Raw genomic sequence first — 15,138 nt, 5'->3', positions numbered from 1 at the left:
ATATAGTTCAGCCATGTCTGGACAACTGGGATCTCTATGAGGCTGTCTTCTTCTGTATGCTTCCATTATGGAATGGTTCTAGAGCAGGGCTGAGAGCCAGGTAAGCTGTGCAGCTCTTACCCTTCATTCTCTCAGAACCTTCTAGGGGCAAGGAAAGAGGGACATCTCTGTTTGACTTCAGCCCTCATCCTAGCACCTAGAGTATGTATGAGCCCAGCCAAAGAGCACACTGTCCCCCATCCCTGAAGGAAAATAGCCTGGGGTCCCCCTAGAGCAGCAGCTTTCAGCTTGGGGTTGTAACCCCATGGGGCTGTCAAACAACCAACCTTTTCATGGGGGTCACCTAAGACCATCAGAAAACACAAGTATTTACATTATAATTCATAATAATAGCAAAATTACAGTTATGAAGTAACAACCTAAATTTTATTGTTGGAGGTCACCACAACATGAAGAACTGTATTAAAGGGCTACAGCATTAGGATGGTCGAGAACCACTGTTTTAGAGGGAGAAGAAGGGGTGCAGGCTGGGAACCCAGACAGCATGCTTGTTCTGACTCTGACTGACAGCCATCCATACATAGTAACTCAAAGTAGGTATGCTTGTCTTGTCACAGGACTGACCAGCTGGGCATGTTTACACACAAGGAATTTGAGCAACTGGCCCCCATACTAGATGGCTTCAGCCTCATGACATATGACTACTCCACATCACAGCAGTGAGTATGGGCTGCTAGGGCGCTGTAGGTACAGTGGGTCTTCAGGAAGATACAGGCCTGCACCTTGGTCTCTCAAGCAGATATCTGCCTGTGGGCTCTGTGGCTCAGCATAGATGGGCAGTCACTTTCCTTGTACCTGAATGCTGCCAGATGGAAGCTAATGGTGTTCCTGCCCTGTTCTCAGGAGAGCTAACTCCTTGAGAAGTCCCTGCCTGGGTAGAACTTTGTCACCAGTGACATAAGCATAGTCTGTCTGTCTGCCATTTCTGTTTTCCTTGGGCGTTGGTCCCAGCTGCATGTCTGCTGATCCTTCCTTGCTCAGTGTTTTAGATCTGTTCCTACTGCTCTAGGGATGGGGAGGTTACAAGTAAGTGCTTTGCCCCATGTAAGACACCTACGGGTCCCATCAAAAGGCACTAAGGCCACTTTGCCTACAGTACTTAAATGATTCTGGTTCCGCCCCTTTTAAGAAAAATTTTGTGATGGGTTCATTGTCTCATTTTTCTAAGATTTATCTTGTAATTTTTAATTATACATGTATGTGTCTTGTGTGGGGGTATAAGCATGTGTGTGGGCTCTCAAGGAGGCCAGAGGCGTTGGATCCCCTGAGGCTGGAATTACAGCCACGTGTGAGCCTGTGTGAGGTGCTAAGAATTGAACTCAGGTTCTCTGCTATCTTTCCAGCCCAGAGAATAGGCCCTCACTCTGTATCCCAGACTGGTCTAGAACTCACTTTATAGCCAAGGCTGGACTTACACTTGTAGCAGGTGTGTGCCACAATGATCAACTTCTTCCCAACTCTTTTTTTAATTTATTTTTATTTTATACACATTGGTGTTTGACTGTATGTATGTCTGTGTGAGTGTGTCAGATCCCCTGGAACAGGAACAGTTGTGAGTGGTCATGTGGGTGCTAGGAATTGAACCCAAATTCTCTGCAAGATAGTGCTGCCATCTCTCCAGCCCCCATCCCCCCACCCCACCCTTTTTTTTTTTGGAGACAGGGTTTCTCTATGTAGTCTTGGCTGTCCTGGAGCTTACTATGTAGACCAGGCTGGCCTTGAGCTCATAGAGATCTCCTGCCTCTGCCTCCCAAGTGCTGAGTTTAAAGATGTGTGTCCTTATACCTGGCTTCACAATTCTTGAAAAGTATTTGCCATAACACTGAAGGAAATGGGCCCAAGTAGATAACCTAGAGGACCAAACTAGAGTCAGACACAGGACTTCCTGCCTTCTTCTCAGAGTGGCTCCATTTCCCATTGATTTTGCAGGCCTGGCCCTAATGCTCCATTGTCATGGATTCGAGCCTGTGTCCAGGTCCTAGACCCAAAGTCACAGTGGCGAAGCAAGATCCTCCTGGGATTGAACTTCTATGGCATGGATTATGCAGCCTCCAAGGATGCTCGTGAGCCTGTCATTGGAGCCAGGTGAGCCCAGGGCACTCCTGGTCACATCTAGGTGTGGCCAGTCATAGAGATGTGGGCTTCAATCCCTGGCAAAGGAGGGGAAAGTTGGAGCTGAGAAGGTTAGGGTAGCTCCTTATAGGCTTTTTGGACTGTGGAGTCTGAGACACAGGTTGGGTAGAAAGCTTCAGTCCTCTGTTGGACACACCCCAGGCCCGTGAGGGTTAGCACTTCACCCATAGTGTTGATGCCTCAGCCAAGGTCTGCATCCATGGTGCAGTTGTCCTGCTACTGGGGAGAGGGTTGGGCATGGCTGGCTGGGTTTGACATGGCTTACGTAGTTCCTCTGGGTGGCACCTGTGTCAAGTGGACTTGGCCAGGACTGGCTCATCCTTTTTTGGCCCCATCATTTTCTCCACTGAGGGTCTCCTCCAGTGTCTTGGCTGTGTGGTTTTAATAGTGTGTTTTAAAGTATTGCTTCTACTTCCTCCCTGTGCTTTTCCTGTGTACAAATCTCCTGACTGCTACCTTCTTCAGTGCTAGCTGTTGGGTTTCAGCAGTTTGATGACTTCAATCTGGGACACCTGTGCTCAGTGTTCATCGAGCTCTCCCTGGGCTGTGCTCACTTTTTACCACGTTTGGGAGGCATACAGTAGTTTGCTCATCTGTTCCCTCAGATGTGTGGCGTGTACTGGCCTGATGAGAAGCCCTGGGCTCTTGAGATGTGTTTTTCTTTTGATTTTAGTTGTTTTCTGTTGCTGTCTCCAAGGAGGCTGGTTTCTTTCCCATTCCCTCTTGGCCGTTAACCCCACCCACGTTCTTTTCATCTCGAATCTATCTACAAGTTTTCTAGTTCATGACTCACCTCTCTGTGGATTCAGTTGTGATGCTGCTCAAAGTCTCCCTCTGTAAGTTCTGACATCTGGGTCAGTGCTGGCTGACCTCCACAGGTGATTTCTCCCTCAGTGAGAGAGTGGAGCTGTTGCGGAGCTAGATGGAGTGAGAGTCACTATTCAGTGCTAGGTAGTTTAACGTTCTCACAAATCTGGGGTCTTTGTTCTGGGTTGGTTACTTAGAAGCCTAAGTAGGCATTATGGTAGATACCTTTAATTACAGTACTTGGAAGGCTGAGACAGGTTGATTTCTGTGAGTTTCAAGACAGCCTGTGTATCAAGTTCCAGGCCAGTCAGGGATGCATACTGAGACCTTGTTTCAAAAAAATAAGAAGCATTTAAGCTACCCACTTTCCTAGTGATTTTCCATGGAGAATGGTATCCGGAAACAGAGATAGGGTGTTTTTGTCCACTGGGTGCAGCTGTTTTCTTTCCGATCCCTAGATGGGCACATTCTATGGAAAGTGCCATGTATGGATCACCCAGGGAAAGTGAGTAGAGGCCAGGCTGTCCACCTTGTACTAAGTGCTGATGTTTTGTTCAATCTATGCTTCAAGGTTCTCTCCACCTTGGCCCCAAGACAAAGCCAGAACTGACTTATTTGGCCCTTAGATAAGCTTGTCGTGAGTGGAAGGGTTGGGACTCATCTCTGTGGCCCTGGTTGTTTGTCGTCAGTGGAGGTATACTCACTCATCAGAGCTGAGATCACCTCTCATTCAATTCTTCCATTGGTCTTTCCATGGTGGGGCACTAGGGTGGGCCATGCTCCAAAGCCATCGATGTGAATTCTGTCTTCCCTACACATCTGCACTCTTTGGTACCCACACAGCTTGTTCCAACGTCTGGGGTTCATCACAGACTTGAGTTACAGCTGTTCTAGCCCACAGTGCTGCTGGCTTGCTCAGTCATGAGCCTTGGTCTAACAACAGGCAAGGCAGGTTTACTGACTGAGAAGGACCCAACATGGGGCAGACAGGGCAGGAAGCTATTAAGGCTTTGGGGGCTGGCCACCCAGTTTTCCAGGAGACTGTTGAGGATCCTGTCAGCCTCACACAGCTATGTCCTGTGCCTGAGGATACGTGCAGCAGAAACTAGACATGGGCTGCCACACAGGTGAAGGCTCCTTTTGCTCCACTCGGGAGCACACATACCTACACAGGCTGTTCTTAGTCTCCTGGCCTTTCAGGATTTGCCCAGCAGGGAAGGAAGACTGTACTTCTCAATTCTCTTCTCATTAATGGGTCCTATGGGGCAAGATGAGGGCATGCATGCTCCAACCTGGACATGGGCCTACCCAAGGGAAACAATTAGATGGAGAAAGTAGCTTCCCTGGGGCTAGGCCTGGCAAGCTCATTGCTTTTGCCAGCTTGCCCATGCAGAAAGATGCTGCCTGCCCAACCTCACCTTGTCAGGGCTGCAGTATAGATGCCCACTCAGCAGCAGGGACACTTACTTCCCCAGGACTGGAATAAACAACCAGCCGGACGTCCATGGTTATCCATGGCTGTAGAGCCAAGCAGCATTGACCCTGCCTCTGGTACGCATCGAGGAGTGTGTGCTCCTCACCTTGGCCCTGGCCCGTGGGGCTGACCTGCAAGGAGAGACCTAGGAGGATACAACAAGAATGTCCCACAGGCAGCCGGGCAGTGGTGGCACACGCCTTTAATCCCCAGCACTTGGGTGACAGAGGCAAGTGGATTTCTGAGTTCAAGGCCAGCCTGGTCTACAGAGTGAGTTCCAGGACAGCCAGGGCTACACAGAGAAACCCTGTTTAAAGAATGTTCCACAGTGGGCTGGAGAGATGGCTCAGGGGTTAAGAGCACTGACTGCTCTTCCAGAGGTCCTAAGTTCAATTCCCAGCAACCACATGGAGGCTCCCAACCACCAGTAATGAGATCTGATGCCCCCTTCTGGTGAGTCTGAAGACAGCTACAGTGTACTTATATATAATAAATAAATAATTGTTAAAAAAAAAAAAAAAAAAATGTCCCACAGTGCCTGCCAGCAGTTTGCTGCTTGGTGACTGCTGGAGCCTTTCCTTAGCAGATCTCTGGCTCAGAACTGCTATAAAGTTTTCCTGAGTGAGCACAGCTCCTGCTACTTAATTGTTGCTAGGCTTTCAGATTCACAGAACGCTTTTCTAGACCCCACTCAACCCCAGTGACATCTGACCTCTCCATGCAGACAAGCTTCCTGTGCTTACTCCTTACTTTACCCATTAGACCTTTTCCCTTTACACCCCCATGGGAATGCCTCATCTGTTTGGTGTCCACTCTTGACTTAGAATCCAGCTTTCTAAGAGCACAAGCCAAGATGGACCTCCTATTTGTGGGGTCTGTGCCTCCAGTGCCTGACCCTGGGGTTAAGCATCCTGATCTCTGGAAGTACCTATGCTTCCAGCTCAGAGCCCTTTCTTGCTCTCTGCTTGCACCTTCTGCTGTTGGCACCAAGTTTGTCTTTCTTACTGATACCGCTGTCAACTGCAGTTGGACCTATGCCTTGGGTAAAGCAAATTACTGCTCCCAGGCCACCCTACACACTGTATATGCTGCTGGGTGACATTGTTCTTAGGGTCCCCTCCCAGGCCATGTCTTTCCAAAGTGAAGAGCTCTCATCCCTTCATCTTGTTTGTCCCCTCCCATGGGGATGTGTGCAAAGCAGGTGGCAAGACAGGATGAATTCAGTACTATGGGTCTTCTTTGTCTCTGCTGCCAAAATTCACAGAAACTACCAGTTTTCTTCCTGATCCCATTTTTATTACTCTTGTTTTCTTTTGTTTTAGAGGCAGTCATACTCTGTAGCCCAGGCTGGCCTAGAACTTACTGCCCCAGAACTTACTCTGTAGCCCAGGGTGGCCTCAGTCTCATGATAATCCTCTTATCCCATTGAGCTGGCTCCAGCTTCCAGATCTTATGCCCTCTATTTAGTTTGTTCTCCCAAAATTCCAAGCATCATCTGACAACCAGTGATGTGGGTGAAGGATTCCATCCCCCCCACCCCCCAATCCCCACAAGTCGTTATTTTGGGCACCCTGGCTTTAAGTGGCTTTCACTGGCCAAGTATAGACCTCAGGCATGAGCCCCTTTGCCAGAACAGGTCTGACAGCTCAGGCTTGTCAGCAGTTTTTGTTTCCATAGAATGGGACAATACTCCATGGGGGCCCCATACCAGAGACTTGAAAACCCCCCAGTGGAGGCTTTGCATCTATTGAGAAGCCAGTAGAGATCTATCTTGAGCTGTGAGAGACCTTTAACCCTATGGAGCCTTGATTGTCTAACCAAAGGTTTTGTTGTTCCCAGGACAGGTTTAGGTGTGGCTCTGCCATCAACCATCTCCTCTCAGCAGATTTGGGCATTGGGAAGGGGGGGGGTCTCGTCAGGACCGTACCCCTGGCAGGCCTGGGGCTGGCTTCAGAGCCCTTTACAGATCTAGGAGGTTCCAAAGAAGAGCCTCTTATATACAATTTGAGCCCCAAACTGGCACTGTGTAGGGGTAGCCAAGTATATTGTGTACAAAGTATCTTCAAACCTAGATCTCAGTGAATGTGCTCAGCCCACAGGCCTGCACATGCCCTGTTTTCAATGGTAGGTCTTGAGGAAGCACCAGTTCTAGCTGTAGTGCTTTCTTTGATTAGCTTTGGCCATGGTAGACACAGGTAGCAGCATAGCAGGTCAGGCAGGTCTATCATCTGTACCTGTTGGCTTTTCTCAGTGTTAATCCTCACACTCTGAAAGTTATACCCCACTGAGCATCTCAGCTTTGCTTCTGAGGATGCCAAACTTCTCCTTGCCTTGTACCCTACCTGGGACAGCAACCATTTGACATTGCCAACATCATTCTTCCTTCTAGGGCTCCACCCTGCCTGCTGGTCACTCACCAAGTTCCCTTAGACTTGTATATGGGATCAAAGGGCCTCTCATAGACAGGGCCTCTCACAGAAAGGTTTCAAATGACTTTTTTTCCTCAAAGCAGAATTCCAGGTTGATGGCACAGGGCCATGGGTCACAGTCTCTTCCATGTTGTAGTACAACCCCTCTGGTGGGGCTGAATCCAGTTAAAAGAGGTAGCTGTGAGACAAGCAGACCTGCCCCCTGCTGGCAAGGCCAACTGAAATCCCCAGTGCCTCCAGACCAGGCGCAGCATGTAGGGGAAGGTGTTAGGGGACTTACTGACTAGGGTCTAACTGCTCCTCAAGAACATAGCTTAGCAGGATGCAGCCCCTTCATATCAGCTACCACAGGTACCTCTATTGATGGCCCAATGGGGCAGATAATGACCTGGTGTGAGATACAGGTCAGCTTCTTAAGCTTCTTAGAATTCAGTTGTGCCCCCCACCCTTTAAAGATTTACTTATTTTTATGTACACTGTTTTACATGCATGTGTGTTTGTGCGAGAGTACCAGATCTTCTGAAACTGGAGTTACAAACAATTGTGAACTGCCATGGAGGTGCTAGGAATTGAACCCATGCTCTTAACCACTCAACCATCTCTCCAACCTTTCAGTTGCCATATTTGTAAAAATCCAAGCGTGCTGTCAGGATGATCTGCCACCCCATCTTAGCCTCTAGCACAGAGCCCTAGTCCTCTCCAAGACAGACATGGTTCAGCCACTTAACCATCTGCTCAGCTGTATATGCAGCCAAGGCCTGTGATAGGGGCGATTGGCCAGCTCGCTCAAGCCAGTGGCTGTGATCTGTTTGCCTCTACCAGCCGAGGAGACCATCTGTGCCTTTCCTATGGTAGGAACTGCAGAGTGGTGGCCCTTATTGGTATGGCCATGGCTCCTAGTGACGCTCTGGATGGCCTGTTCATCGCCTGTCTTTAGAGTTAAGGAACCTCACAATAGCAGAAACAGGTTCAGGATGCCTGTCCTGGTCTCCTCGCTTGGCTGACTCAGCATAATTAAGCTGATTAAGCAGCATAATTAAGCAACTACACATATGTGGGCTCTCATGCACAACTGGACAACTGCTTCCTCCCTCTGCCCCCTGAAAGCTGAACTCACTTGGGCTGTGTCCTCTGACTCCACCCTGCCACCAGGCCATAGAAGCATCCTAGTGATGAGCCGAATTTGCTTGGTGATCTGACGAATGAAGGCCAGCTGGCCAGGAAGTATGTGGGATCTTTCTGGCATGGGCTGTTGATGCTCCCAGCATGGTGATGCTGTAATTATCTTGTGATACATGTGGCAGCTATCATGGTCCAAGCAGTCTGTCAAATGGAGAGCCAGCCTTGGTGTAATGAGCATGTCTCCCTGTTCCTCTTTACCCTGTAATGCCAAGGCAAGTTCCATTATCAGTATATCCGACAACTTTTGTCTTCTGTGGTGAGAAGCTTCTAACTATGGCAAAGATAGAAACCAGATGAAGATGAGGCCCAGCGGTGTGGTCCTCATTCCTTCCCATCCTGTGTACGCATCTCACCCTAGACGGTCCAAGAGAGATCCTGGGCCACTTCCTCCTTACTCAGCCCCACCTGGGTCTGTGCATGTCATCATGTCCAGAACATTCTGATCAAACCTGCTTATACAGCCCTGCCTTTTGTTTTGTTTAACTTCTATTCATTTATTTTTGGGGTGGGAGAGCACACACACGCCATGCACTGTTGTGGGGGTCAGCAGAGAGCAACATGCAGAAGTTGGTTCTCTCCTTTCACTGTCTGGGTTCTGGAGATGGAGCTCAGGTCATCAGGCTATGGCTAGCACCTTTACCCACTGAGCTACCTCACCGGCCCTGTTTTGTTTCTTAAATTAATTTTTAATTTGCTTTTATTTTTGACTATATGTATGAGGGGAGCTATATATGAACACACACATCAGAAATATCAGATCCTCCTGGAACTGAAGTTACAGCAGGTTGTGTGACTCACCCAGTGTAGATGTTGGGAACTGAATCTGGGTCCTTTGTAAGAGCAGTACACTCTGCATTCTTATCTGCTGAGCCACCATCCCAGCCCTGGTTTTGCTCTATTTTGTTTTGTGTTTGTTTGAATTTTTTTTTGAAACATAGTTCCTCTGTATAGCCCTGGCTGTCCTGGAACTCACTCTAGATCAGGCTGGTCTTGAACTCAAAGATTCACCTGCCTCTACCTCATGAGTGCTGGGATTAAAGGCATGTGCCACTACTGCTGGCTTTCAGGCCCTGTGTTTTTCAAGTAAATTAAAAATAAATTTTAATGTATATATTGTATATTGATCTTTTCCCCTTCTTGTCCTTACCCTCCTTTTCCTCACCCCTTCTCCCTACTTTTACTCTCTCGTGTCCTCTAGACAGTTGACTTCCACTTCCATGTCATATGTATGTATGTATGTGTATACACACACACACACACAAGTAAAATTTAGGAATCACAAGAGAAAACATAATACTTGTCTCAAATTGACTTAATTCACTAATATGATTATCTGATTGTACCCATTTTTCTGCAAATGATATGATTCATTCTTCTGTTTGACAGCCCTGATTTTTAGGAGCCCTCTTGAGCAGATCCAAGAAAAAGGCTTTCTATCACCTGCCAGCTCTGCATGGTCAGCCTATGACACTGGCCTCACTCAAGGCCTTTCTGGAGTTTGCCCTCAATTCAGATGTCATGTGAGGGATACCCTAGGGACGTGATGAGGCTTCCTCTTGACTGAGCTTGCAGGATTGGATCTTGGGCAGGTCAGGGTAGTGGAAACACCAGACCTTCTTCTACCTTGTAGGGGTGACTCCAACCTAGCCTTAAAAGACTTACTTGTTTATATATTTTTAAAAATTATTTTATGTGTGTGGGTGTTTTGCCTGCATGTATGCTAGGTACCACATGCCCACCTGGTGCCCACAGATGCCAGAAGAGAGCACACACTAGATCTCCTCGAATGGAGTTACAGACAGTTGTTAGAATTGAACCCAGGTCCTTGCTCATAACTGCTGAGCCATCTTTCCAGCCCCCTATTTATTTATCCTTGTGTATATGAGTGTTCTGTCTACATGCCTGGTGCCCAGAGAGGTGAGGAAAGAGATCCAAAGCTCCTGGAATTAGGGACAGTTGGGAGCTGCTCTCTGAGTACTAGCAGCCAGTCTCGGGTCCTCTGCAGGAGCAGTAAGTGATCCTAACTGCTGAGCTGTCTGTCTCTCTAGCCTGTCCCAACACAGCTTTTGTTGGTACTGACCTGGCAGTGTATCTGGCTGCAGTCAGTTCCTCGTGGAACTCTGGGTTTAATGGGATGTCAGAGATAAAGGACCAGGGCCACAATGTCAGCTTCGTGGGATTGTGACCTTGATCTGAGTTGTTACTCTAGGCTCTGTCGTGGAGGCTGAGGGTCCTGCTGCAGATTTGGTCCAGTCTCAGCAGTTTCGTCCTCTGTCCCTGCCTATGAATCACGGTGGATTCATTAGGCTCTGGACAAAGAAGGCCTGAGAACCTTCTTATCACTGGAAACAGCTAAGACACCCTCTGTCACTGGTACTTTGAGCTCCTCTGGAAAGCATCTAGGTGAGTTCACACATGGCTTTGTCAACATTCCTGACAATTTCATCTGAGGCCTCATATCGAGTACATTACTCACCCCACATTTCAGAGAGTGTAAAGTAGTGTACTCACAGTTATATAACCCTTTCCAAGTCAGAGACATGTCTTTTTTTTTTTTTTTTTTTTTTTTTTTTTTTTTTTTGGCTTTTCGAGACAGGGTTTCCCTGTGTAGTCCTGGCTGTCCTGGAACTCACTCTGTAGACCAGGCTGGCCTTGAACTCAGAAATCTGGCTGCCTCTTTGGTTTTTCAAGATAGGGTTTCGCTGTGTAGTCCTAGCTGTCCTGGAAACCTGCCTGCCTCTGCCTCCCAAGTGCTGGGATTAAAGGCGTGCGCCACCACCGCCCATCGACATTTCATTACCCCTTACACGTCATGCCTCCATCTCCCAGTTCCTATTGACCTCTACCCTGGACCATGTCCCTGAGAGTCAGGTGCCTGCTGTGTTACATGAAATGGATTCATTCACTGTGTGGTTAAGTTTTCTTAGCTGAGGGAAATGCCTACTCCTTAATTCTTCTTCCGTACAGTGGGTGTTGTGGCTCCGAGCTGGCCTGAACCCCTAAACTTAGATGATCTTCCTGACTACAGACATTCCAACCTCTTCTGTCCTATGGACTTACTGTACCTTCCTGTACTTTGTGTGACGCCCATGACCAGCTCTCCATGCATTACCAGCTCTCCATGCCATCCTCTGGGCTTGTTTACCGTTTCTCTATCTTCCCCTCCTCCCACAAGGCCTCTTACCCCATCACTGCGTGCTTCCTGTCATCTGCTTACTTATGCCTCATCTCAGAAAGGTGTGGTGGCCCTTGCTGTTGTGCTTGCCCTTCAGAGAATGCTCACATAAGCCCTAGAGGGCTCCAAGGCCAGGCCTTCCTTGGGGTTTGCTGTGCTTGGGAGTTGAAGTGTCTTGCACCCAACTCAGGCATCTCTGCCCATCCTACAGACATCTTCAGACTGACTTCTGTAACAATGTATTATAGGGTGCTAGAGCAGAGGCATGCACAGGAAGCCCTTGGCTAGTGCAGCTATACTTGGTTCCCAAGGCAGCTACACTTAACTCTTCTCCACACCTTCCCCTGCCTCTCAATTCTTTGTTTTCAAAGCCTGCTTAGAGGAGCAGTTCCTAGGGTTCATGCTGTAGGGAGGCATAGGGTCCTCCTATTCTGGTAAACACCTGCTCCCATAGGATTAAGCATGGAGACACACACACCACTAGCTGAGGATAACCCAGTTCTCTAGAGTGTATTGACTAAGGCAGCAGGTCTTGTAGGTGTGGCCACAAAAGCCAACATGAATAATGGTGTATATGGCCACAGGCCCAAAGGCTCCCAACCCTATGGCTTCTGTCTCATGTCCTGCATATCTCAGGTTCTTTCAAAGAGCATCTCAGCTGACATTGGGTGGAAAGCCAGAAACTGTTAGTACCTTCAGTGGCATTTGAATCAGGTGGCCCCGTAGTATTTGATCATCCTCTTCATGGAGTAATGTTTCCTGGGTACTCCTGAATAGTCACCTGGGGGGATATGTTTCAGATGGGACCATGGGGACCAAAATGGCATGGTGCTGCATAGAGGACAAGCTAAGCAAATGTGTCCATAAAATCATGTGTAGTAACACAGGCCTGTGATCTTAGCACTCAGAGGAGGAGTGTGAGCTTGAGTCTAGCCTGGGCTACATAATGAGACCATCTCCAAAAATAAGTGCCTACAGAACCATAGTGTAGGGTAGTTCTTGCCACACTATAAGGACGACTGCACTCGGGGTGGATAATGCCATGTACGTGGAGGTGCTTCAGTGTCTTGCATCAGCTCTGAAGGCTGGGTGCTACTGCCACACCTTTCCAGTACTTCACCTGCCTTCATTTGCTGTGGTCTGCATGTGGCCACTGAGGAACCAGCCTAATTCAGAGTTGGGGTATTGTTTGAGAGAAGGGACAATAGTGCTTTTCTAAGCATGGGAAGGTGGAGCTGTGGCCACAAGCTTGCAAAGAGTTCAGCTTGGGCTGAGAGGTGGCTGAGACTGTCTATACACCCTGCCTTGTTCTTTCTCCTGACTTATTTGGTAAATTGGAGGCCCTGATACCTGTATAGTAGCTCCCACTCCGTGTTCCATGAGGCCAGGGCCATTCTCCAGAGCTTGATACTCTCTGGAGCACTGCTGGACAAGATGATAGCTGTTCAGATCTCTAAGATACCTTGGAGGCTGCTAGGACTCAGCACTGTATGCTCCTTTTGTCAGGAGACTAAGACAACTACAACTCAGATCTAGAAGGCAGCTCCTTTGCTGGAGGATCCCGTACCTAATCCACCAGGATGCTGGAGCCTCTGCTGCCTACTGTGCCTTCTCTCAGAGCCCTGACTACCCTGAGGACCATCCCACTCCAGGCTACAGCTGCCTGTACCCACCCTCCCACAGCAGGTCTTGATTGTGCTGCTGGATCAGGGAGACCTGTACTTACAGACTCCCAGCTACAAACAGGACGTTCTCCCAGACCATCTATTAACATACTTGTGGGCATTTTGGCCTTTATCTGGGAGGGACACTGTTGTGGTTTCAGATGTACAGCATGTGATTGGCTGTGTGCCGTGGGTCCTCCCTGCATGATGGAAATTGCAGTCTTGGACCAAGCAGTTGAGAACAAGCCTTTCTTCAGGAAGGGCAGCAGCACTACTGCAGCTCTGGAAATGAGGCAGCAGTGTCCACCTGGGAAAAGGGAAGCCTGGGATACTCAGCCTATCAAAGCCAATGTTTCTGCCACTGTCCTGGCAAAAGCCCTGTCCTTTCATCCTTGGCCCACAGCTTGATGAAGCAGCTTAAGTTTACCTCAGTAGCTTATTATCTGGGCTGGGTAGAGCAAGGTCAGAGCAGAGCATCATGTGGTCTGTCCATTGGCTTCCCCAAGGAGGATTTCAAAAAGTGCTGTTTCTTAGTGCAGGACTTGTGTAAGGTTTGACCACCCAAGCCTACTGGCTGAACATAATACAAAGTGTTGCTGGCTCACCGTGGACCTTTAGGAACAATGTATTGCTCACTCTTTCTGTAATATCCATAGCCACATAGAAGCTGGGGCTTAGGGGTGGCCTGGAGTATGTGGCTAGTTCTCACACCCATAACCTGATCTCTCTAGGTACATACAGACGCTGAAGGACCACAGACCCCGAGTGGTATGGGACAGCCAGGCTGCGGAGCACTTCTTTGAGTACAAGAAGTGAGTGATTTGTAGCCCACCAAGTTGTAGACAGGAAGCCTTGTGGGGAGGACACTGAAGAGGGAACAACAGGAGATGGGAAACAGGGAGGGGCCAGGACTGGTGGCCCTTCACCCTGGTGAAAGGAGAGTGTAGCCCTTGACCTAGCCAGAAGGCAGGGCTCATGGTCCCATTTCTCCTGCAGGAATCGTGGCGGGAGGCATGTTGTCTTCTACCCAACTCTGAAGGTATGTGCCATGTGCTTTGGCTGTCAACTATAATGCTGTGGTGGGAGTAAGTTTTGGCCAGATGACATCACTGGTGTCAGTACTTGCCATCTGCAATCGAGGTCTGTCCTGTGGGCTTGATTCCAGGTCACACACTGCCCCCATGTCTAGGGTAATTTTGGGTATATTGTGGGGGCAGTGAGGAAGTGGGTGGAGCAGGTGCCTACACTTCTGTCTGCCCCCAGTCTCTACAGGTTCGGCTGGAGCTAGCCAGGGAGCTGGGCGTCGGGGTCTCCATCTGGGAGCTGGGCCAAGGCCTGGATTACTTCTATGACCTGCTGTAGGCTGGAAGGCAACCCCCAAGTGACTGGACTTTTCTAAGCCATGGAGTGACTGGTGAAATATAGGCCTCTTCTCTGTTTACCGTGAAAGAGCTGCTATGGTCCTCAGCAGGGTTCACATGCATGGGTGTTTCCTGGTCCAGGATAATTGCGATCCCTTCTACTCACTACTCACTGCTGCCTGCTGTGGGCCAGGTGAAAACACAACTCCCATCGCCTAGAACAGCCTGGCTCTGGGCTCAGGCCTCTTGAGTGCTTTGCAAGGCCTGTGTAGGATGTGGGTTTGGAAGATGTGAACAGGCTCTTCTAGGCAGCCCTTCTTAGCATCACCCTAAACCCTGACAAAGGCAGTGCAGAGGGCCCTGCTTTCATACTATGATCACCTGCCTACCACACACACAGGTGTATATTCAAGGTGCCCAATACTTAGAACAGATTCTACACCTATCCCCACTGGGCTTGTGACCAGGTTGTATGATCATTATTGGAAACTGACCCAGAGAAGCTGGACTGACTTCTGTGAAATACCATAGGGATAGCCCAGACTGTGTCCACCAGATAACAGGATAGGGTCTGCCCCTGGGACAGCAGTGGGACCAGTATCATGAGATCAGAAGGGGCCTATCTATCTTAATGAACAGCAACAAGCTGATACAATGTTGGGGAGATGTCTAAGACTTCTGAGGCACCAACAGGTGAAGAATGGCTGATCTACTTATTTCTTCACTCCTTCATTCCAAGTTCCCTCATCCCCTGCTGGATACGATCTCAAGGTAGTGATTTCTGATCCTGTAGGCCCTTCCACTAGCCAAGGCCTAAGCCATACAGGTCAGAAACCCTAACTAGGACTCTGCC

The 15,138-nt window shown here is 48.9% G+C and overlaps 1 protein-coding gene across 3 annotated transcripts in view; it reads left to right on the top strand.

The window, feature by feature from the left end:
• Chid1 (chitinase domain containing 1) overlaps positions 1-14,373 on the top strand; it is a 37,851-nt gene extending 23,478 nt beyond the window's left edge. For all 3 annotated transcript variants that reach the window (XM_034503235.2, XM_076913514.1, XM_076913528.1), the window contains exons 9-13: positions 618-719; positions 1,990-2,145; positions 13,656-13,736; positions 13,921-13,963; positions 14,188-14,373. In XM_034503235.2, coding sequence (XP_034359126.1) covers positions 618-719; positions 1,990-2,145; positions 13,656-13,736; positions 13,921-13,963; positions 14,188-14,286 — 481 coding nt within the window. In that variant the 3' untranslated portion in view covers positions 14,287-14,373. The remainder of the gene's footprint in view (positions 1-617; positions 720-1,989; positions 2,146-13,655; positions 13,737-13,920; positions 13,964-14,187) is intronic.
• The last annotated feature ends 765 nt before the right edge of the window (positions 14,374-15,138 follow it).

This window comes from Arvicanthis niloticus, chromosome 1 (assembly GCF_011762505.2).
Source record: "Arvicanthis niloticus isolate mArvNil1 chromosome 1, mArvNil1.pat.X, whole genome shotgun sequence".
In the NCBI taxonomy this organism is placed as follows: Eukaryota; Metazoa; Chordata; class Mammalia; order Rodentia; family Muridae; genus Arvicanthis; species Arvicanthis niloticus.
Note: the sequence above shows the minus strand (reverse complement) of the source record. Positions and strands in the feature narration are given on the sequence as shown.